The sequence below is a fragment of the Heterocephalus glaber genome, unplaced genomic scaffold (assembly GCF_053883595.1).
Source record: "Heterocephalus glaber isolate CG9 unplaced genomic scaffold, H.glaber_assembly_v1.0 deba00001561, whole genome shotgun sequence".
NCBI classification, from domain to species: Eukaryota; Metazoa; Chordata; class Mammalia; order Rodentia; family Bathyergidae; genus Heterocephalus; species Heterocephalus glaber.
In genome coordinates, this window is record NW_028258349.1 from 5,334,697 (window position 1) to 5,358,318 (window position 23,622).

At 40.1% G+C, this 23,622-nt stretch overlaps 1 protein-coding gene across 1 annotated transcript; it reads left to right on the forward strand.

The window, feature by feature from the left end:
• Window positions 1-5,274: 5,274 nt before the first annotated feature.
• Window positions 5,275-20,567, forward strand: Fcrl1 (Fc receptor like 1). The gene is made up of 11 exons (XM_021239790.2): window positions 5,275-5,337; window positions 9,798-9,818; window positions 12,130-12,414; window positions 13,274-13,561; window positions 13,721-13,999; window positions 14,724-14,843; window positions 15,912-15,939; window positions 16,922-17,004; window positions 17,216-17,287; window positions 17,921-17,952; window positions 18,854-20,567. The coding sequence occupies exons 1-11, from the start codon at window positions 5,307-5,309 to the stop codon at window positions 18,923-18,925; spliced, it is 1,311 nt and encodes a 436-aa protein (XP_021095449.2). The 5' UTR covers window positions 5,275-5,306; the 3' UTR covers window positions 18,926-20,567.
• Window positions 20,568-23,622: the final 3,055 nt, after the last annotated feature.

Sequence of the window (23,622 nt, forward strand, 5' to 3'; positions counted from 1 at the left end):
GCTATTTACATAGCACTTACATTGCATTAGGTATTATAAGTAATCTAGGTATAATTTAAGGTATAAGGGAAGATGTACAAAGATTGTATGCAAATACTATGGATTTGAGCATTGGTGGATTTTGGTATCCATGGGGATCCTGGAACCAATCCTCTATGGATATGGAAGAACAGCTGTTCCTTTTTATAAAAAGAGGTTTATTTCAAGGAATTGGCTTACGTGATTATGGAGATGATAACAAAATCTGCATGATGGGTCAGCAGCTGGAAATTATGGACGAGCTGACATGCAGTTCAAGTCCAGAGGAAGTCTGAAGCAGAATTCACTGTCACTTGAGCCATATCAGTCTTTTATTCTCTTCAGGCTTTCCACTAACTGGATAAAGCCTACCCACGTTATGGAGGTCAGTCTACTCTATTTGCCAACCACCAGTGGAAATGTTAATATCATCTGAGAACCCCTCACAGAAATATCCAAGATAAAGTTTTCTCACCTATCTGGACACCATGGCTCAGCCAAGCTGCCACAGAAATTCACCATCACAGCTCCCCTTACAACAGACCCAGCTTGTTGGGTAAGGCGAGAGGTACTTCATTCTCTTGCCTCTTGCACCCGAGCTCAAATCTCTTCTGTGTTTTCATCACTGCTTTGTGGAGCACAAGCTACTGCTGTCCCATGGAGGCTCCAACTCCATCCCCTGTTGAGAATCCTTATCCTGACTCTGGGCTCCAGTTATAAGCTCCTCTCACATTTCTCTCTCCCCTTGGGACACTCTTGTATTCATCTCCAGAATCAGATTTTACCTCATTAGAATTTTGAACATTATGTTTCTTCTGTATAATTTATTTCATTTTCATTAGAAACCTCCCATCTTGTCTGAAAGCCAGGATGGGCACACTATCCACCTTTTTTCTAGTAGGATAGTCCTACTGTGGTGTACCATGCTTGGCCAATTCATGCGTCTGGCATGCTCCTTACTGGGTCAGTAGTTCTATATCTTTTCATAGCAGAATTATTAGGAGAAATATGGTCCCTTCTTGACACTTTCTTGTTTAACTGCCTATATTTTTGGATATATTTTTGGCATGTTCCAATCTTATTATACCAAATCCTAGCTCTCTAAACTATTTCTTTAAGCTCTATATCAATGCCAAATCCAGAAAAGATATTATAAGAAAATATAGACCAGCATATTTTCTTTCTTTTTTTTTTAGTACCGGGGATTGAACTCAGGTCCTTGCACTGGCGGGGCAGGCAGCGGAACCACTGAGCTAAATCCCTGGCTCAACCAGCATATTTTTAATAAAAAGGTATTTTAATATTCCGAACATAATGCTATGGTTTGATTATGGTTTGTTCCCTTCAAAATTAATGTTGAATTTGACTCCCCCTTGTGAAGTATTAAATGAGAGGAAATTTGGCTATGGTGTAGAGATGGGGCTCTTGGGAGGTGACTGAGATTAGATAAAGTCACTGTGGGTGAGTCCCTATGATTGAATACTGGTGAGTTTATAAGAGGGAGAGAGAACAACACATGCGTGCGTGTGAATGTGCGCGCGCACACACACACACACACACTCCCTTTTTCTTACTGTGTGATGTCTTAGTGTCTGGGGAGTCCACCAGCAAGAAAGCATTCCCCAGATGCAGCTCCTTGATCTTGGATTTCCAAACCATGGGCCAAAATTTACCTCTTTTTAAAAAATAACTTGCATAGTCTGTGGTATTGTGTTAATAGTAACAGAAAATAGGCAAAGACATACAGTATTAACCATTCAAATCTAGAATTATGTAAACAAGAGAATGAATCACGTTCTAATTACATTTAATCCAGAATGCAAGGTTTGGATGATATTCAAACATCAATATAATTCACTCAATTATAATGGGGCTGCCAATGTATCTCAATAGAGTGCTTGCCTTGAATGTACCCCAGCCTGGGGTTTGAACTTCAGCACTGCAGTCAATCAATCAATCAATAGAATTCACTCTACTATATCAATAAAATAGGTAATCAATATGATAGTCTCAACAGATGCATCTAAATATTTGCCAAAATTAAAAATTCATTCATGATAAATGAACTTTCTTAATTTGATATTTGAGGTATCTAAGAAAAGCCTACAGCCAATATCATATTTAGTGGTGAAAGATGAATTAATTCTGCCTATGATTGGAAAAAGACAAACGTGTTTATTCTTATCTCTCCAATTCAACATTGTGCTGAAGTCTTAACCAGTGCAGCAAGGTTAAAAAAATTATTAAACATATACAAAGTAGAAAAGAACAGTTAAAAACTGCCTTTATTCACAGATAAAATGTCCACATATATAAAAATCCTGATGGAATTTACCAAGAAGCTACTGGGAGTTAGCAAGATTGAAAGATTAAAAAAAATCAATATACAAAAACGCATTGTTTATACATCAACAACAATTAGAAATCGAACTTCACAGAGCATTATCATGTAGAATTAAATTTGAAAGATCTAGGGATATTTGACAAAAGATATAAAACATCTGTACATTGAAAACTGCAAAATATTGCTAAGAGATGTTAAAGTACACTTAATAAATGGAGAATTATACGTTTTTTGTGGGTTAAAAACTGCAATTTTTTGTTTGTTTGTTTGTTTTGAGACAGGGTCTCATCATGTAGTTCAGGCTGGCCTTGAGCTTACTAGGTAGCCCAGTCTGGCCTCGATCTCATGAAGATCTTCCTGTCTCAGCCTCCAGAGTGCCGGGATTACAGAAGTGTGCCAGCATGCTTGGCAAAAAAAGCACAATATTGTTAAGATGCTAATTCTCTTCATTTTTTTCTTTTTTCTTTTTTTGCCTGAGGGTGGCAAAGATTTCCCAGACAGAGAAAAAACAGCATTAATCATAAAAGAAAAAATTAATAAAATGGACTTCATCAAAATAAAAAAATTTCTACTCTTTAAAAGGCATTCTTGGGAAAATAGGAGGTAAAATTACAGACTAGCCTAAAATATCAATGACACACATATTGTACAAAAGACTCTTTCTTGGTCAGGCTTTATAACAACTCAATCATTGGACAAACAACCCTCCTAATAAGTAGGAAAATGATTTAAAGACAGTTTAAGAAAGAAAATATATAAAGGACTAATAAACATACGAAAAATACTCAACTTCATTAGGCACCAGAAAAATGCTAACTAAACTCATGACATATCTCTACCTAGGCTGATACAAGGCTAAAAATTAGTTGAACAGGGCTGGACCTCAGACTGCTAGTGGGAATGTAAAGTAGTAAAAACTCTTGGGGAAATAATTTGACAGTTTCTTAAAAAATTAAATATATTCTTACTTAAAATTCCACTCAAATATTTACCCCAAGATTGTATGTGAATATTTCTATCAGCTTTATTTATGTGCATGAGTCTCAAAAATATTATGATGTGAGGAAAATATCTTAGAAACAAAAGAGTGAGAGCTGTATATTTCCATTTGTAGGAAACCCTAGAAAAGACAGATCTAATCTATAGTAACAAAGCAGATCAATAGTTACATAGTTTTGGGAAGCTTTGAGTGACTGGCAAGAGGCACAAAAAACATACTGAGATGACAGAAATGCTCTAGATTATGATTATGGCTGTATTTGCACAAGTGTATGCTTATAATGGATTTAGTTCAATGTACGTTAATTTTATGTCAACAAGCTGAGTTTAAAAAAATTAGCTGAGTTTTTAAGAAGTGTTTTGATGCATGAAGAAGGAAGAAAAGCATACTTTTATCTGAAGAAATGTGAGGGCACTGGAGCAAGACACACACAAGCACAGGAAAAGGGGTGTGAAACAGCCCGATGTATGCAAAAACACTATATGCTCTGCTGTACAGGGTTCCCCATTCTCAAGGACCGGAATTTTCTATGTTGGTATTGAAATTTTGAACTTTGAATATGCATATCCCTGTATAGGATTCCCCAAGCCAATAAGCAAAGGTGAGGGCACACTTACCTGATTTTCAGCAATTCTCCTGGGGCCATTAGCCTGGTTTCCAGCTTTGCTCTCTTCTCCCTCCTGTATTGCAAACAACAACCACTCTTCTCTTTTCTCAATCTTTCTTTTTGGACTTGCTTCCTGGACTTCAATATTATTTCTGGACAGCACCTTTCCATGTCCCCTAACACCTTGGTTTCCATGGATTATCTGGCTTAATTTGAGATAGTCAAAGATTCAAGAAACGTTGAAAATTGAGGTAGCTCATTCTCTTTTAATCCATAGTCTGAATTACGTACAGGTTTCAGTTGTGAAGAACAGAAAGCCCTGGTGTGCTAAAGAAAGCAAAAGGATACATCTAAAAATATTAATGATAACAATAATAATGAAAATAGGGAAATGGTTGTAGAAATGGAGGGAGATGAGTGGGGAGGCAAAGGGGATTCAAAAAGAATCAAGATGCGTTATGGACATGTACCTACTCCCTAAGATGAATGTAAACCTCATGTATTGCAAACACATACAGTACTAATAAAATCTAAAAAAGAAAGCAATGGGGGAGGTTATAGATATCCTGATTTTGAGTAAGGGAGAGAACAATGTCATAGATAGCAGAGTTAATGCTAATGGCGAAGTCTTCCCGAGTGCTCAGAGGGTAATATGTATATGTTTATTGGCTGTATTTTATTTTCAAATATCCTTCAGATTGCAATTTCCTATGATTTTTTTTTATGCTCATTTACTAATACACTGAATGTTTAAATATGGAAGCTTTTATCTGTCTGAACAGCTTACCCCTGTACAAATCATCATATATGTCAACTGTCAGACACTACACAGTATGTGGGCGAACATCCCGTCAATCTCTGGCTTAACAAGTCTGCATAGAGTGACTACAGTAAAGACTGCATAGAATGAAGGATGTGTGTGTTAGACTGTGGAGAAGACATCCTTATCAAAGATGAAATATACATTTGAATTTCAGCAGGACTATAGCCTGCTGAAAGTTTGATTAGACTCATCAAAGTCAGAAAATGTCTTTGGGAAACCTCTTCCTACATGCCTGAATTCTTGAAGAGGGTCCTCATATTTTGATATGAATCACATCTAAATTGTGAAATTGAATCACAGTATGAAAAGTTTTAATTTTCTCACCCTCCACTGGAGGGAAAATAGAAGCTGGCTTCTCTGAGGGTTCTTCTTTCTTCTATTTCTGTCAGTGTTTGCAGGAGGGAACTTCCGATCCTGACTTCCTCAAACCTCTGACAAACTGTCACCTCTTGACCTAGAGGTGAATTACACTGTCGGTGAGAGACATCTTCATTCACCATCCTGACTTTCCCTCATGCTTCTGAGGCTCTTGCTGCTGCTCTGTGGTGAGTTCGACATCTGTGAGTGGGCAGTGGGATATCATCACCCTGGGCCCACTTCCTGAAGAGCGAGGGGCACTTCTCAGGACTAAGTTTCAGCCTGGCAGTGCTCAGGGATGCTCAGGATTGCTCAGACCTCTACTTCCAGCTGAGTCAGGCAGAAAGTGGTAGACAGACTAACAGAAAGCCAAATTTTTAAAGAAAACAGTCACTTCGGTTTTTATCTCCTAGGAACTGCTCCCTGACTCTTTCTTTTCACTGTCAATTCTGTATTTGTGCTTGGTATTTTTCACAGCCCCTATCATACAAAAAATTGGACTTTCATTTCCTTGTTCTTCTTTTCTATCAACATTATGTCCCTTTATCCTTCTTTGAGTCCCCACTCCTGTTGTCAGACCTTAGAACTTACCAATCATTTGTTTTCAGCGTTCCTCCCCACTCCATTATACCTCTAGCTCACTTTCTCTAGCGCTGTATTTCTAACATGTCGTCAACTCTCCAGAACTCATGTTCCATGATTAAGTGTTATACTTTATGTGCTCACTCCTTACAATACTCAGCTTAGATTCTGCAATCCATCATCACAACATTCCTTTCATTTCTCTTCCCTCATTGCACTGTCCTGACCAACACATTTTTTCTGCCTGTTTTTACCTGTGATGGAGCAGCTGGATGGGATTTTAAATAAAAGGCACATCTTTGTTGATTAGTCTCCATTTAACGTGGAGTCTCAAAGCACAGGTGGCCATCTGCACTGTCAGGCAAGCCTCCTATGCTTTTATAGTCCTGTTTTCCCACTCATGATGACTACTATTTCACACCTTTTCCTTTCCCCTCAAGCATATTCCTTTTTACTTTCAATTTATCACCTTGTTTCATATTTCACTGAAAATATGAAAGCAACCAGAAGAAAGCATTTTCATATTTCTACTGCCATATCTACCAACTCACCTATGTTTGAACTCATCCTCAGCCCTTTTTCCCAGTACCATGAATGCATTGTCCCTCATCCTGTAGAAGATAGGACTCTCTGCTTATGTATTGCCTCCAAAACCCTCTTTTCTCCAAAAATTGTTCCATCATTAAAATGTTTCTCCATTCTAGATTATTCCCATAAAGATACAATGATGCTGTGATTTTCTTTTCAGTACTGGGGATTGAAGCCAGGGCCTTCACACTGAGCTACAACCCCAGCCCTTCTTTAATTTTGACACAATGTCTTGCTAAGGCACTAAGTTGCCCAGTCTGGGCTCAGACTTTCGATCTTCCTCCTGCCTCAGCCTCCCATAGTCTTGGGATTACAGGCATGTGCCACCAGCTTCCTATAGTATCTTTAATTTAAAAATAATAGAAACATGGCCTGATGGTCACTCTGTTCACTGCACTATTGCTCTGTCTCCTTCTACAAAGTTTTCGGTGACTTACTGCCCCTTGTTTCACTTCCTTCCATCCTTTATTTAAACTTCATTTTAAATTACATTAAAATTCACTGTTTTGAAACACTGATTTTTGCAGAGGTTTAGAGTCATGTGACCATCAGCACACTCAAAATACAGAACATTTCTATCACTTCAAACATCCCTTCATTGTTCTCCATCCCTATGGCCAAATCTTCTCTCATTCCTAATGCCTGGCAGCTGCTAAATTGCTCTGGGTCCCTGTCCTTCTCCTTTATTCTTTCTCAATCTCTCTTCAGTCCACTTTTGTCTACACTATGCTGAACCCGCTCTTTTGCATACCACCCACCACTTTGACATGGCATCATCCACAGGTCACTTTCCGCTTCCTATTTATTAACACTCTTGGGGGCACTCAATGCAGTTGGCCACTCCTGGAGCCACAATTTCACATGGCTCTCAGAATACCAGATCCTGCTTTCCAACTTAGTGCTGTACCTGGTGCACTTCAGTGTCTTTACTAGATCGTTTACTGACTTCAAAATGTTGGCAATTCCAAGGTTGACACTTACACTTCTCTTCTTCCTGCATACTCCCTTCCCCAAGTCACATCATTTTGTCACCTGATGTGCCACTTTAAACTTAAACTCAAGCTTATTTCTCCAGCTTTGATCTCTTCTTAGAACACTTTTCATATATTCAGTGGTCATTTAAGTGTTTAATAGGCATCTTAAACCCAAACAGAGATCTTGATTTTCCACCTCTAACTCTACAAAACTTAATCTATTTTTCTCTACAATTTCCACATTTCACTACTAAATGTTCTGTATTTTGATCACTAACATTTTTCTGGTAGTTATGGCCAAAACTTATAGGTAATACTTAATTTCTTTCTCTCCTCTCTCTCTCTCACTGTCTCCCTCTCTCTCCCCTCTCCTTTTTTACTTTCTATCTAACCCATAAGAAATTTCTATTGATTCTGCTTTAAAAATTTATGTTAAAATCTGGCCACTTCTTATTATCAGTACTGCTTAATCTGAGCCATTATTTCTTCTTTCCTAAACTCCCACTAATGTTAACCCTGTTTCTCTTGAACTACTGTAGCTTGTTTTCTCTAGTGTCAGAGGGATTTTTTAAATGTAAATTAAGCCAGAACTGTCCATAGCCCTGCATTACATCTAGAATGAAATCCAAAACTCTTACCAAGTCCACAAAGATGACCACGGCTGGCTCGTGTCTCCCTCTGCACACCAGTGTCTACCTCTGTCTCCAACTTTCCAGCTTTCTCCTTAGATGAACTCATGCCCTCTTAGAGTCTCTGAATTTGCTATTCTCTCTGCCAGAGATGCTCTTTCTCCAATATTCAGAAAGCATTCTATCTGATTTAATCCAGGTAGCAATTCCAATTTCTACTATATTGGAATTTATCTAAACAGTCAAAACTATCTAAGACCCTGTAACTTAATTTTCTGCTTTAGCTGGGCTCAGTGGCATACATCTATAATCTCAGCACTGAGGGAGGCTGAAGAAGGAGGATCACAAGTTTGAGACCCTCCAGGACAACTTAGTGGGAACTTATCTCAAAATAAAAAATAAAATAAAAAGGACAAAGGATATAGCTTAGTGGTAGAGGACCTCTAGGTTCGATCTCCAGCTCAGTACTGAAAAAAAAGTACTGTGCTTTATTTTTCTTATAGCCCTAATCATTCTCTGAAATCATAGTATATGTTTGTTTGTTTGTTTGTTTGTTTATTTATTTATTTTTGGTACGGGGGATCAGACTCAGGACCTTGAGTTTGTGAGGCAGGTGCGGTGTCACTGAGCTAAATCTTTGGCCCTATATGTTTATTTTTAAATTGGCTCTCTCTCATTGTAGTGTAAATTCCTTGATGCCAAAGACTAATGTCCCTATTCACTTGTGTAACACTGTACCACGCACAATGTCTGGCATATGGTAAGCACTCAAAACTATTTGCATATGGATGAACAAATAAAACACCATTTTTATGTCTGCTCCATTGATTCCCTCCTCCTACTTGAGAAAACAATTATTAATAGCATTTATCTTAAAAAAGTGGGCATCATGGGCCAGGGATTTAGCTCAGTGCTTCTGTCGCCTGCCTTGCAAGTGCAATGACTTGAGTTTGATCCCCAGTACCAAAAAAAAAGTGGGCATTAGACTGTACATAGTAAAGATAATAATAATAATACAATATTTTTTGGATGCTAAGCAAATCTTGGGCATAATTCTAAGCACTTTATGGACATCAACTGAATTAATCCTCACAAAAGCTTTGTAAGTGGATACTAATATTGTCTCCATTTTACAGAAAAAGAAATTAAAGCAGAGAGGAAGAGTATTTTTTTCAAGGTCACACAGTTTGCAAGAGGAAGATTAGAGGCACAACTCTCTGACACTTAGTAGCAGAGCCTGCATTTTCTCCAGAATTTTCCCTTCTTGACCATAATGGTCAAATCTTTGGGCTAGGAGAGAGTTTCTGGAGAAACGTGCATTCCTTCTCTGGACCTAAACTTCCTCTGACCTAAAGCTGGTAAACCAAAGACCTCATGCCTTGAGCATGAGACCCTTACACGCTTAGGCTGACTCTGTTTCTGTGTGTGAGGCTGTAAATTCAGAGCTGGGTCCTCAAGACTTTTGAGAAGAGCAAATGGAATGGAAGCAAGGGTTTTGAGAGACTGGCTGAGTCACTAAGAACAAAGGCACCGGCTCCTTGTCACGGATGACTAAAGTTATTGGAAATTCCTTCATGATCATGGAAATAACCATATATTTTTGGTAGATGTTCTATGGATGATATGAAATGTGGGAAAAGGAACAGAGGAAAAAGGGAGGAAGGAAGGAAGGAAGGGGAAGAGGGTAACAAAGGAGGGAAGAAGAGGGAAAGGAGGGAAGAAGAGGGAAAGCAAAAGAGGGAAGAAGGTGGTAGCATGGGGAAGGCATAGAGGAAGGACAGCATATTTCTGGGAAAGCCTTCTGGGGAGCAGTTAAACTTTGTGTGACTGTGGGGCTCACTGCTCTGCCCTGATGTCTGTTGATCTCTCTTCCAGCTCCACCCTGTGAACCTGCTGGTGAGTTTCACTTCCCTTTCTTCCTCAATCTGTGGGTACTTGTCACTCAGGTTGGCACGGGAAGCCTGTGGACGACTAAGCAGCCCCCTCCCCATCCAGGACACACCCAGTGACTGTTGCTAAGGTGTACAAACGTCAGTGGCTCCCCTGGGCCCTGGTTGCGTTGACTCGTGTCTGCTCACTGAGTCTTACCCTGACTTCCAATAGTCTTATTTCTAGACTCATTGTAGGGAGGGAGATGCCATTTGGACAAGGAAGGCAGAGGATGCTAAAGAGTCATGCTAGAAGAGCCTCTGTCCTTCCTGCCTCAGGGGCCCCAAGTCCCTTGTGTGCCCTTCAACTGGGTCCTCCACCGTGGGAGGAAGCGTAGAGCTCACAGTGGTGGAGAACAACCTGAAGTCACTCTGCTCACGTGAGGCACAAAGTACTGCTGCCTCCTGCCTGTTTTCACTCCACTGTATTACCTCAGTGCGTTTTCTCCTGTCACACTCTGGTTTATGTAAACTTACTTCACTTTTCTGATCTTGATTCAAAGTCTCACCTTCCCCAGAGGAAGGAGACTGGGACATTTTCCCACCATAAGGGATTTTCACCAAAGCAAGCTCAAATCTAATATATATGAGAATTGCTCTCTTGTGCACAAAATATTAATGACAGGGTTAATATTGCCACCCCAAGAGCACAAGATCAGCAATTCCTAGAGCCAGAGAGGTCAGAAACAACCTAGCCTTCTGCGCTCTTCATCTGATATTTGTGTAACAGCCTTCTATTCATGTCCTGCCTCCCCTGTCCTTCTTCTCTTGTTTACTCCTAAGCCCGGATGCCCAATTCTAGCCCGAGCAGAAACTCAAAGCCACATAAAGTAAATGAAATTTTCAAGTAATCTCTGCTGCTTGAGAATTATCTGAAACAAACCCTGAACTGTAGGACTGAGCACCAGACTCTTAAAGTTACTACTACTCTACTCTATCCCTTCCCCTGCCCTATCAGAAGACTCCATGACAAGCGCCTGAGTGCATTTAAAGAAAAAGATATTTCTCTGCTCAGCTTCAAAGCTGTGCTTCTCATCAGTCCTTTAGGGATCACAATTTTCCAAGGACAGAAAGTATGCAGTATGTGATGTCCTGGGACAAAGAGAACAATTTAGCAACCATGGATAGAACTGATACTTAAAATGACGCAGGGAATGGAAACAAAGTCTTTGTAAATAGGGAAGGGTGGAGGGGAAAAGGGAGGGCAGGAAATGGGAAAAAAGAAGAACCAAAATATATTATGTAAAGGTACAAATTCCCAATGATGAATGTTAGCATATTGCATACCTGAAATCTGCCCATAAAATTAATAATATAATAATAATAATAATAAAAAGATCCAGGGAAAAGCCTTCCAGGAGTAAGGTTTGGAGATTACAGATGCTGCCCCAGGATTTGCCCCCAGTGATCTAGTGCACTTGGTAGTTTATCTGGTGAAAGGAAGAAAGAGGTTACTTCTAGGAAAATTGCTAAAATTTTCCAATGTCAGAGGCTCTAAATTTTGGCTAAACAAATACCCAAGAAGCCAGTGCTATCAGGGTTTGTAACATTTCATGGGCTGCTGCAACTATAAAGAGAGCTAGGCCCCAAAGCACACATTTCTGAGGCTTAAGATAAAAATTAAATTTGCTTCACATATAGTGGTCCCTACAGAAGTCTGTATAGATGTTTCACATCAAGACCAGGCTCTGCAGACTGTGGGTCCTGGGCATTTTCAGGCAAGTGCACTCTGTTTCTTCGAATATAAACAGCAATAGAGGAGACAGGATGGTCAGCAAAGAGAGGATGAAGTCTCTCCATGCTATCCCACACTGACTGACCCTCCAGGCCCCATGTTCTCTCTTTGAAAGAGATAGAATGGGTCTGAGATATCAGGGGGAAAGGCAACTGAAGAAATTAAGCTATATGGTTTACAACAAAGCAAAAAAAAAATGTATTGACTTTTACAAAATTTCAAGTTTCACCATTGCTAATGCAACTCCGAGACCTCCTTTGATATCCCTGTACTGGGTTTAAGAAAGGGTCTTTTAGCTCAAGGATAGAAATGTCAAACTATTTAATAAGGCCAAGTCCCAGGTAAAGGTTGCCTTCTAAAGTCAGTGCTGCTGCACAGAGGCAGGATGTGCCAGGATGAGCAGGTTCATGGCAAAGGGAAGCCCATGGGCCACTTAGGAGGATGGATGGGTATTCAGTGTGTCCAGCTACCAGAAAACACAAAATGCTTATCATCATGAATTTGGACCCTCACTGGCCTGCACTTTGTGTTTAATCTTCTCTAGAGCCATTTCCACGTCCTGTGCTGACAGCCCGCCCCTTCCAGCCCATGGAGGGGGGCCCGATGATCTTGACCTGTGAGATGTGGCTCCCTCCTCGGAAGCCAGATGTCCAGATCCAATTCTGCTTCTTCAGAGATGTGCAGATGCTGGGCTCAGGCTGCAAGTCCTCCCCAGAGCTCCGGATCACAACTGTATGGAACAAAGACTCAGGGTCCTACTGGTGCCAGGCACAGATAGTAACTCTCAGCCTCACAAAAACCAGCCTGATGTCTCAGATACATGTACAGAGTGAGTGTCCAAGGGGCTGCTTTTCCAGAGTCAGAGCTGGGGAGAGGAGAGTAAATATTACATCTACTGGCCCTCCTGGATGATAGATGTAGAGAGGGAATTCTAGTTTTAAGGACAGCATTGCATGAAAGGCTGTGTAGAAAACAGCATGGAACAAAGTATTGGAGAAGGGCTTATGGAATGGCTTGATATTGAAAGATAGAATGCAGAAGGTGTTTTATCCTGTTCCATGACAGAGCTGACACTTCTGACATCTTCTCCTGTAAAGACCCAATATTTAGGACCGCCAGACGGCCAGATAATCTCACATTTGTTTAACACTCAACACTGGCAAAACTGAACTCCTTGTCCACCAGTTTAAAAGCCTTGAACAGCTCCTACACACCAGGTGCTGTTATAGTGCTTCACAATGTGTTTCCTCAAAACCCTTGACTATAGGAAATGACTATCATTACCTTCCCCATTTATAGATGGAAGAGTAATTTGATCAAGCACGTACAGCAAGTATGAGTTGGAATCAATATTCACACCCAAGCATTTTGATTTACAATTTAGACTTTAATCACTATAATACTGTACCTTGAAAAAAGGAAGTTTGAGAGTCAGGGGAATGGGAGTTATATTGTCTTAGGGAAGAGGGTGATGCCATATTCTCCATATTATTATGATGTTGTCTTTCTTATCCTGAGATCATCAGTTCAACCAAACCTGATTCCAACTCAGCAGAACCACACTCCCAATTTAGATTATATAAATCATCGACTTTTGAGCAGCTTTAGCTTTCAGGACATGATGCTTACTCCTTGTCTGTGAAAATCTCCCTACCCATGGGACTCCATGTTATCTCGCATTCCTGCAGGAGTCCCTGTCTCTGATGTGAGCTTGGAGACCCAGCCCCCAGGAGGACAGGTGATGGAGGGAGACAAGCTGGTCCTAATCTGTTCAGTTGCTAGTGGCACTGGAGACATCACCTTCTTTTGGTACAGAGGTGCTCTGGGTTCAAACCTGGAAACAAAGACCCAGCGTTCACTGACAGCAGAATTTGAGATCGCTTTGGTGCAGCAGAAGGATGCTGAACAATACTACTGTGCAGCAGACAATGGCCACGGCCCCAGCCTCAGTGGGCTGATAAGCATCACTGTCAGAAGTAAGTTCCACTGCCCACAGTGTGGGCAGCACACTTCTTCCACATTGCCCAGAGATAGCTTGAGGATGTTCAGTGTGGCTGAGCCTCTGAGGACAGGCAGGGACTGAAGGTCTATTGCATCCTCAGAGACTCCTTTCTGATAGCCTACTGTCTCCCCAGGTCCAGTGTCCCGTCCTGTCCTTACCTTCAGGACCCCCAGGGCCCAGACTGTGGTGGGGGATGTGGTAGAACTTCACTGTGAGGCCCCGAGAGGCTCTCCTCCGATCCTGTACCAGCTTTATCAAGAGGATGTCATCCTGGGGAACAGCTTGGCCCCCTCTGGAGGAGGAGTGTCTTTCAACCTCTCCCTGACTACAGAACATTCTGGAAACTACTCCTGTGAGGCTGACAATGGCCGCCCTGCCCAGCGCAGTGAGGTTGTAACACTCAACGTCACAGGTATAGGTCAGGCTATGTGACTGTCTTGGTGTCTTTCTCAGCTTCCTGTAAGAGGCTCTGTGACACTACAGTGCTTCTGGTGGGGTGCTACCAAAGATGGGGCTTCTATACATGTTGCGTTTATGGGCAATATTTGTGAGGGGCGTGGAAGATGGGGGGTTCAGTATCTTTCTTCATCATTGGTGTAATGAAGCTCTAGGTTCCTAGATAAATAAGTAAATTCCAACACTAGAGTAAATGTTCTGACCTAAACAGAAAATTGTCCACCCTCTTCCATTGCTCTTTTTATATGTCCAAGTATCTCTCTAAACACTCATTATTTCTAATTTCAAATACAAGACATAGTGTTTCTAAATCCTGATTTTAATAAAGTCAGAGGATAGCAAAATTTGTCACCAATGCCTCTACTCCAGCTATAATTTTCTCATTATTATATTATAAAATGATTCCAGGATTAGAAGCAACTTTTCTGGCATTTTAACTAGGTTTGGTAATGGGTAGTCCTGCTGCTATTCTTGCTTGTCACATTTTAGTATTTTGTATGGTTATTTAGTGTGAATCCATAGTAAATATTCTTGACAAAGAATTTTTCCCAGGTCAAAGCAAAAACGTACTGTAAATCCCTCCCAGAAAGGGCACAGTCTGGGCATAATTCAGACTCAAGATGTCCGCTCTCCAGAGCCCAATCCCTTCCTCATGACTCACACACAGGTCTCTCTCTCAGTGCCTATTGGGGAAGCGAGCAATCATCTTACTTCAGGCATCAATGGACGGCTCCTTGGAGGCCTCGGTCCCGTCATTTTTATGGCCCTGCCATTTGGTTATTGGCTCAAGAGAAAAATAGGTCAGTATTGACAGAGATTGGTATTTTGCTATTGTGCCCTTTGGTTTCACTGAAATCGGCTGGCTTCGGGGTGTTGGTACTACAAAGGATAACTGTATGCTTTTAGCCACCTTATCTTTGGATCTGCTCTCTACCTCCTCCCCCAGATACTACAGTAGGGAAATATTTTAGTAAAATTCTTTGTCTTTCTTGTGTCATCAGTTCAAGTTCAGATGATAGCTTATTCTTCTGTGATTTCATTTTGGTTTAAAAACATAACTATTTAAAGCAGTTATGAGAAAAGTGTTTAGCAGTTCATCCCTACTACCTTCTAGTTCTGAAGTCAATCCATCAAGTCTTACTCACCTTAGGGCAGTGGTGGCTACCACAGTGGGCTCTTTTTCTCACTGAAAGCTCTAAAATGTTCATCATCACTGCCTTAGGGTATTGTCATGTCCCTTTCCTTCTCCCTGAAATGCTCATTCACACATGCACAGATTTTAATCATTGCTTTTCACTTTTCAGCTGAAATGTCATTTTCTCTGGGCAGTTTCACCTGATCACACAACTTGAAGCTGTTCTCTTATTATGAATTCCAATGATTTTGCTTCCTACTTTATCCCAAATGGTAGTTCCATATTGACTTGTATATTTAACCTCGGTTTTCTGATTGCCACTGAACAAATTGGAGATGGGGCAAGAAAGGACAATATGAAATTCTTATTTAAATTCCAAGCTTTACCAGCACCGCTGGGCACTTCTCCCATGTATAACACATCTACGGCACCACCTGCTTTGAAGAACTTTTGGCAGGTGTGGTTGCAAAACCCAAAACAAGTGTTCAGTGACTTGGCTCAAGTCCTAGCTCTGGTACTTACCGTATGTGGGAAGGTCTTTTTAACCAAGCCCTGTGTCTCCTCATTTGTGAGTTGGAGGCTCTGTCACTGATGGCTGGGATGTCCTCTGGGCACACATTGATACCCACAGTGGACATGCTGGGCTAGGCGCATCCCTGGGCAAGGGTGGTGTGGAAGCACTGAGAAGGAGAGCTTCCTCACTAATATGCACATTCATTTGTTTGACTTATAGGAAGACGCTCAGCTGGGGATCCACTCAGGTGAGCTCTCTGCTTTCTCCATCTGGGCCAATAATGCAGAAAAATCTATTTTTTAAAATTTGAATTGTCCCCTGTCATGAGCTTTTGTCCTATCTCATCACACCTAAAACTCACTTCTGAGTTCTCCTATTGGCAACTTTGAAAATTCACTTGTTATTTTTCTTCTTTTAGATTTCATGTAATAACTAATTATTTAAAAGCATTTCACTGTTTTCCCTATGAGTCCCCCTTAACACGTATGCAGAATGAGAAAGTTTCAGTGCTTTGCAAGGATCATTCATTCATTCAAGCAGTCAGCCAATATCTGGCAGTTTTAAGTTACTCTTTTGACTGCTGAGAGGTGTGAATATTTGGAAAGATCCTGAGAGTCTTAAAGTATATTGGGAAAAGTAAGATATATATATATATTTCTGTTATGCAAGACAGAATAATAAACATGCCAAAAATTGTTAATGAAATTCTTTAGAAGCTTACAGGAATAAAATATTTAAAAATATTTCCATCTAGGGATGGCACTGTTTAGTTGATGTATTTTTTGGTGTTATTGTTTATACCAACAATAAACAGATATTGTTTCCAAATCACTCTTAGTGATTGCATGCGTGACCATATTTTCTTCTACCTCTTTTTCAAGTTGCTTGCTCTGGCCAGCCACCTGTTTTCCGTATGTCTTTATTTAGTATTTACTGAGCCCTTATGATGTGAATAGCCAATGGTATAAACAATGTTACAGTGAACCAGCTGCTAAGGACTTATACTTGTGGGAGAAATGCAGTACAGTAACTATGAAGTGTCCCACAAAGCCCATATATAGGGCCATGGCTTCTACCATATAGCTGTGCTTTCCAGTTCCCATGAATTAATATTCTGCCCAGAATACTTTCTAACAAGTTTTTCTCAACTGTTTTACAGTCTCACATGGTTGCATCTGGGACATCCAGATGCTGTTCCAGACAGATAGGATCTGTTTCTGTATTTGCAGGAGCCCTGCTAGCCCTGTACCCCAACAATCTAACTACCGCAACTCACCTGATTCAGCGCAGCTACAGACTTTTTATGAAAATGGTAAGTCTCCCCAGTGACCCCGGAAAGAGTGAATACAATGAGCTGGACAGTGGGCTGACATCTTGTAGCCAAACTTGATTCTGCTGTGGCTCAACTTCCTCTACCCAGCAATGATTCACCTGCTCCATGGTTATGATAGGTGGTGGATACGGAATAAGTGGAATGACAGGAAGAGGAGACTATGCCATGATATCTCCTTCTTCTCTTGCAGTGAATGCTGTAAGTGGGGATAAGGTTTATTCACTGGTATACCACAACCAGCAGGAGCGGGACCCGGTAGCAGGTGAGACATGGAGTGGTATAAATGTGTCTCTGACTTTTGCCTTTCCTGGATCCAAGAGAACCATCAGGAGCTGTGCATGACTGTCTAGCAGTGCTACTCAAAGCAGCTGCTTCTGCTTTTGGAGCTGCTGTCAGCAACTCTGTGCCTCCTTGAGGATTGATCTTGGTCTGAAAGTGCCTCATGGCCTCAAGTATAGCTCAGTGCTGATGCTAGCTTAACCTACTTTGTGCTCCAGTCCCCAGGCAGATGGGAGCCCTAGAGATGGTGGCCTCTGCTTGTCCTGTTTGAGTAGCCCTATGTACTCCTCTAGCATCCCATCACAGCTGCCTAGTTGCTGCTATTGTTGCCTTACCCATGGCAGGCCCAGAAAAGCTGAGAGATAAAAAGGCGTTGTCTATGCTGGGGGTAGAGAGGGGAGGGTGAGGGGAGTGGCTATTTACCAATCCACCCCAGGCTACTGCTTTTTTCCTGAATATTAAAGTAATCATATTTGTGATAGCAAAGCAACACAGGTTATAATGTTGGAAATCAATCCTTGCGAAATAGATAGGAGAGGAAGAAGCTTGTATCAATGGAGTTTAATGAAAGACCATTATAAGTGGACTCTCACAACACTTGATTTTTCCTCTTCAGTTGAACGCATGGAGACACATGTGGAGAATAAGGTGAGCAGGGCCCCCATTGTTCTTTTCTCCGGGCACTCTCTCTGCTTCCTCTAAGGGTTGGTTCTCAAACTTCTTAAATTATAATCACGTAGGAAAAGAAAAAATCTCAGGTTCCCTTATCTACCAATGCAATGGAGGTAGAAACATTTAATCATAACAATAAGGAATCACTATACAAGAGGATTTTGGAGGTTTACATGTACCTTTACTTGAGCAGTGGACGTATAGATGATTTGTATTTCAATCACAGTGTATGCCTAGTTTAAAAGTTCTGCTTATTTGAAAACCTTTATCACAAAATACCATTGAACCATAGATCCATCACTTAATATTGTAAGGTTAACATAACAATCCATAGCAAACTAAATTAATATTGAACAAAGCTAAATTAATAATGTTTGGCTTATGAAAAATTGGTAGTGTGTAAACTTTGAAAAACTCAAGATATCGCTAATGATTCAAAAATACTGTCTGAAAAATTGCAGACATTACAACTCTGTGCATATGTACCATGACAGTAGGTGATTTGTAGTCTTGTCTAATATAGTGTAGCAGGCAGATGTCTCTGGATACAATTCAAGTCCTTGAGAAATTTCAGGCTTGCTAAATTTAGTTTATGAGTTCTCACATCCTTACATCCCATGGGACTGCCCAACAATGGCCCATAACAAAAAGGGAGGCCTTGTTATGTCAGCTTGCAGCTATCAGGAGCACCTCTGTGACCTTCAGTGAATTGTAGACCCCCTGGAAATGCAGGTGGAAAGCTACAGCCCTTTCCAAGAGGGCCTTCTTTGTGTAGTGTGCCATAATGAGGTGCACGCAGGCTAACTGGAAGAGCACAGGTGGAGGGTATGCTCTCCTTGTCTTCTGCTCTGGTCCTATCCATTACTTTTGCTTCCAGGTCTCCTCAGACATCTATTCCAGGCTGAGAAGGGCAGATATCACAGATGTGGACTATGAGGATGCTATGTGAAGTTACTGAAGGTTTTCTTTGAAAACCATTTTGACCGTGAGCCTCAGCCCCAACACAGTCTTCAGAGATCCTGGGATTCAGCTTTGCAGTACCCTTCACCCAGGTGCTTTTCTCCATGAGATGATTCCTTCATCTACTGAGAAATGGCACACAAGTTCCAAAGTGAACACCTGGAGAATCAACTTAGACCAAGGAGTGGAAAGGACTTGGCTGCCAGAACCAGATTCCTGCTGGCTCTTTTAGGAACAGGTTGAATATGTGCACTTACTTCTTTTCACAAAAGGAAACAGTGGAATAAAATAAAAAGTCTTGGAGTAGAGGGACAGTGAGGTTCAGAGTGCATAAACCCAAGGGTATAGTGATTTTGCAGGATTATTCTGGAGAGAGCTATAACTGTCATGTGTGGAAGTGTTTCCTGTGCACATTGACCAGAACCCCTGCCCTGCCCCTTACCTGAATCGTGCTATTTCCCCCTAAAAAATTTGATTCAGTCTATTTTTAGTTGCTGCTACAAAATTAGAATTAAAACATAGTTACAAAAACAGGTTACTGTGGCTACAGTTTTACTGGATGATTTTGTCTGCACAGGCCAATCTAAACACCTCTATATAAAAATCTTTATAAGTTTCACCACATCCTAAATTCTGTATATTGTTGCAGCCTCTAGAAGCCTTATGAATGCAATATTCCTTCTTTTATTCTCAGACTTTTTGAAAACATGGTGATATGATTTAAAGTCTGTATTCTAATTTTAAATTGATCATAATCTCAGTCTTACAAGTTGAAACAATTCAGTGATATATAAAGTAAAAAGTTAAAGTTTTTTCTGTAAACTAACACAAATGGTAATCATTAGGGCCGGGGATTTAGCTCAATGGCATTGTGCCTGCCTTGCAAGTGCAAGGTCCTGAGTTCAATCACTGGTACCACCCCCCACCAAAAAAACAAAAAACAAACAAACAAACAAAAACCCCAAACAACAACAACAGCAACAAAATGGTAATCATTGATGCAACTTAGCATGTCTCACAATGGAATTTTTCTATTTTTGTACAGTTATACATACATGTAAATACATATATATTTAAAAGTATACCTATTTAATAAAGTAAAATATTTTTAAATCCACATACACATCTATCATACTATTTCAAGAGTCTGCATAGTAATCCATTGTATAGATAATGCATATATTTTATTGTGGTAAATATATATAAAACATAAAATTAATGCTCTTAACAATATTTAGTTGTATAATCCAGTGACATCAATTGCCATCATATTATATTTTAATCCTTTTCATCACTGACAGATATTAAAATGGTCTCCAGAAAATTTATATTACAAAATATGCTCCAGGAAATGTCCTTGAACAAGCATATTTATGCACTGCTTCTAGATTACCTGAAATTTATACCTATGTGTCTGGGATGATTACATTGTAGGTTATGCATATTAAATATTTTTGTCAAATACTCCTAAATTTCTCCCAGATAAGGCTATACCAATGTACATATTCATCAACAATAAATGAGACAATTTGTGGAGGAAAGGTATAATTTTAAAAAATTATTGATACAGTTAAGCATCTGTCCATAAATTCATTATTATTAGTAATTCTAATAAAAGCTTGTTGTGTCTAGTCTCTGCCAATTTCCTATGTGTTTGTTTTTCTCATATGGTAACTAAATATAGAGACATAATTTACATACACTGAAATCCACACAGTGTGCCCAGTCTGAGAGATGCATGCATCTGAGAAATGGAAACCCCTATCATATATAATATGTTCATCGGTTTAGAAAGTTTCCTAATACCTAACCCCCTAGTTTCTGCCCATCTTATAATAACTAGTGAATAATATGCCTTGTAGCAATTTCTTCATTGTATATGAAGCAAATGTTTTCACCTAATCTTTCACTTCATTTTTTGTTTATAATGAATTTTGAAATATGGAGGTGTTGTGGTCAGGGTTTGGAAGGAAATAGACTTAATACAGGACACATAATTTATAGGATTATTTCATAATAGTTATCCAAAAACTCAAATGCAGAGGGGTGCAAGAGATTAGCCACACACTGGAGACCCAAAGAATCCAGCCAAGGGCCTGGATCCACAGCAATGTTCTGAACAAGTCCAGATGAAGGCCTAGAGTCCAAGACAATGTCCTGCATCAATCCAACCAGTGACCTAGAGCCCACAGCAATGTCTCATGCTTGTATGTATTGAGGATCTGTGCCTGGAAGGCCTAAATGCCAGTGGTGGAAGCGAGAAAACCTGCACTGGTGGGTTGAAGGATTTGTGCCACCAGGCTGAGGGATCTGCACAGGAGCCAGGAAGTGATGCTCATGGTGAAGATCAGAGTCGCCCTGAGGAGAACAGCAGCCATTCCCAGCAATAGTGAGGACCTGAGCTTCTCCTCCAATGAGAACAGCTAAGTTTGAATCAGGAAAACCAACCATAGCAAGCTTCTCCTAGAAAATCAGCAGCCCATGATCTTCCCCTCTAGTTCTCTTTTTATGCCATTGGCAACAATCCTCAGATGGATCTTCCACTTCCAAACCACACTGATTCAGTTCAGCTGGGCATTCCAAGTTGACCATTAGTTAATCCACCACAGGAGGATTACTTTTTTTGTGTGCAGCTAAACACATTTTTTCCCCCATCTTGACATATGACTTTCCTTTCTTTCTGATATCTTCTGTCAGATCACATGGCCATTTAATAAAAAATCTCTTATATTTTCTTATAATGTTTCATTTTTTTCTATTCACCGACTATTTTGATGTACACATTTGGTGTGTTCCAACTTTTACAGTTTTTGCTCTTATATTTATGTATTTATTCTTTGATAAGGATCAAGCCCTATTTTTTCAAGTAGACATAATTTTTCCACCATTATTTATTAAATACTTTGTTCTTTCCTCTTCCATTTTCATACTGCCTTATCTTACCCAAATTAAACATAAATCTGGGTTTGGACTCTTTAACACTATAGAGCTTCCTGCCACTTTTTGCATAAAGTAGGTCAACCACATTAGCCTCAATGGTTTCTCATGCACATCACATATAGTCCCGATTCTGGAACTATACTTTCTTTTTTTTTAATTACTGGTACTTCAATAGTCGCAAGATTTGACACACCAAAAAATACCACTAATAACAAAAATGGAACGTTTATGAAAGTTACAGCAGACATAGTGTTCAGCTGAGAATCACTTCAACAGAGTAAGGCTCTAAAGATAGCAGAGAAACCAATACTTGCTGGACTGTCCTGTGCAGCTATCTTCCTGTGTGGGTTGGTTATACAGGAGGCTCTGGCTTTCCGTGGTCAGGATTATCATCGTAAAACCAGTTTTCACATAACAGTGTTTCAAACCAAATTTTCACAGGTTGGGGTAGTGTGCACCAGATGTTGAGGAATGTCCTGGAAAAGTTAAAACTTGAAGATTTTCAGAATTTCTAGTAGCCAATACATTCTTTAAAGAGAGCAAGATAGAATGGGTATCACCAGATAACATTTGATGCACTGGGTTTACTTTATGACAGGCAAGTCAGCGTGTCTCAATTTTGAAGACCACAGGCAGCAGAATAATCTGTTCAAGTAGAATATGGGGAAAGTTAGGATCAAACTTTTGTGTTTGAATTTTAACTAGGACAGCAAATGAATTTAAATATAGTGTTGTTTTGATAATCAAATAAATTTGTTTTTGTGTACAATGCTTAAAATAGTGTCTGAAGCACATTGAGTACTTGAAAATAATTATCACTTCCTTTCTAATTTCCTTTTTATTATTTATAGTGTTTTACCATTATAAGTTTTAACACAAATTTTAACAGCTTTAAATATACTTATTTTTTGTTAATTTTTAGATAATTCTACTAGCTGAGGTTTAAGGTATTTAATCTGATGTTTATAACTTATTTTGAGTTCTGTTCATGGTGGTTTGTTAGGTTTTGTGATTCCATGTGACCTGGGCTCCATTTTTCCTCAGGTTTATTAAGATTACAAAGATATAACTAACAGGAAGGAAGATAGTGGTATAAGATTCAGCAGCATAACACAAGTCTCTACAGGACCTAGACTCATGACACCTAGAAAACAACTTGGTGAAGAGAAAAGGAAGAAAAGCATCAGGAATTAAGAAAGAGCCAACAGGAAAGCTAGAAATCACAGAGAAACTGGAGATAATGCAGGGAAAAGATAGAAGTAGTCTGGAATGCTAAACCTAGTTCCTAGAATGCTAAACCTAGTTCCTAAGGAGGTGGGCGGGGCGGGGGGTGACTCTGCTAACACAGCCTGGCAGAGGATTGGCAGGATGGGGTTTTTGAAAGTACAATAACGCCTTCCTTATGGTAGGCTAGAGTTGGGGAAGAAATCCATTGCCCACGATATTTGAGAGTGATTAATCAAGAGCCATTTTGGGAAGGGGTTAATTGTTTAAGAGTGAGCTGCTCCAGGAATCAAAAGCTACACAACAATTGCACTTCAGGGTTTCTGGGTGTCACCTACCACAGTGATTGGATGGGAGACAGTCACAAGGGATAGCATGGAGAAGACTCAGGCTAGACATAGATTCCCCGAAAAGTTTAAGCAGTATTGAGCTCAGGCTGGAAGGAACATAGTGGTTTCACCCTGTGTGGCAGGAAGTCAGGCAGGTCACATATAGTTTTTGGAGAGGACTGGGCCCAAAAGT

What these genes read in the sequence shown, in the direction of transcription:
- Fcrl1 (XM_021239790.2), top strand. Translation starts at nt 5,307, where the DNA reads ATGCTTCTGAGGCTCTTGCTGCTGCTCTGTG. An exon ending in TCAGCTGGGGATCCACTCAG is followed by an intron (nt 15,940 to 16,921) that starts GTGAGCTCTCTG and finishes CTGTATTTGCAG; the next exon opens with GAGCCCTGCTAGCCCTGTAC. An exon ending in AGACACATGTGGAGAATAAG is followed by an intron (nt 17,953 to 18,853) that starts GTGAGCAGGGCC and finishes TTTTGCTTCCAG; the next exon opens with GTCTCCTCAGACATCTATTC.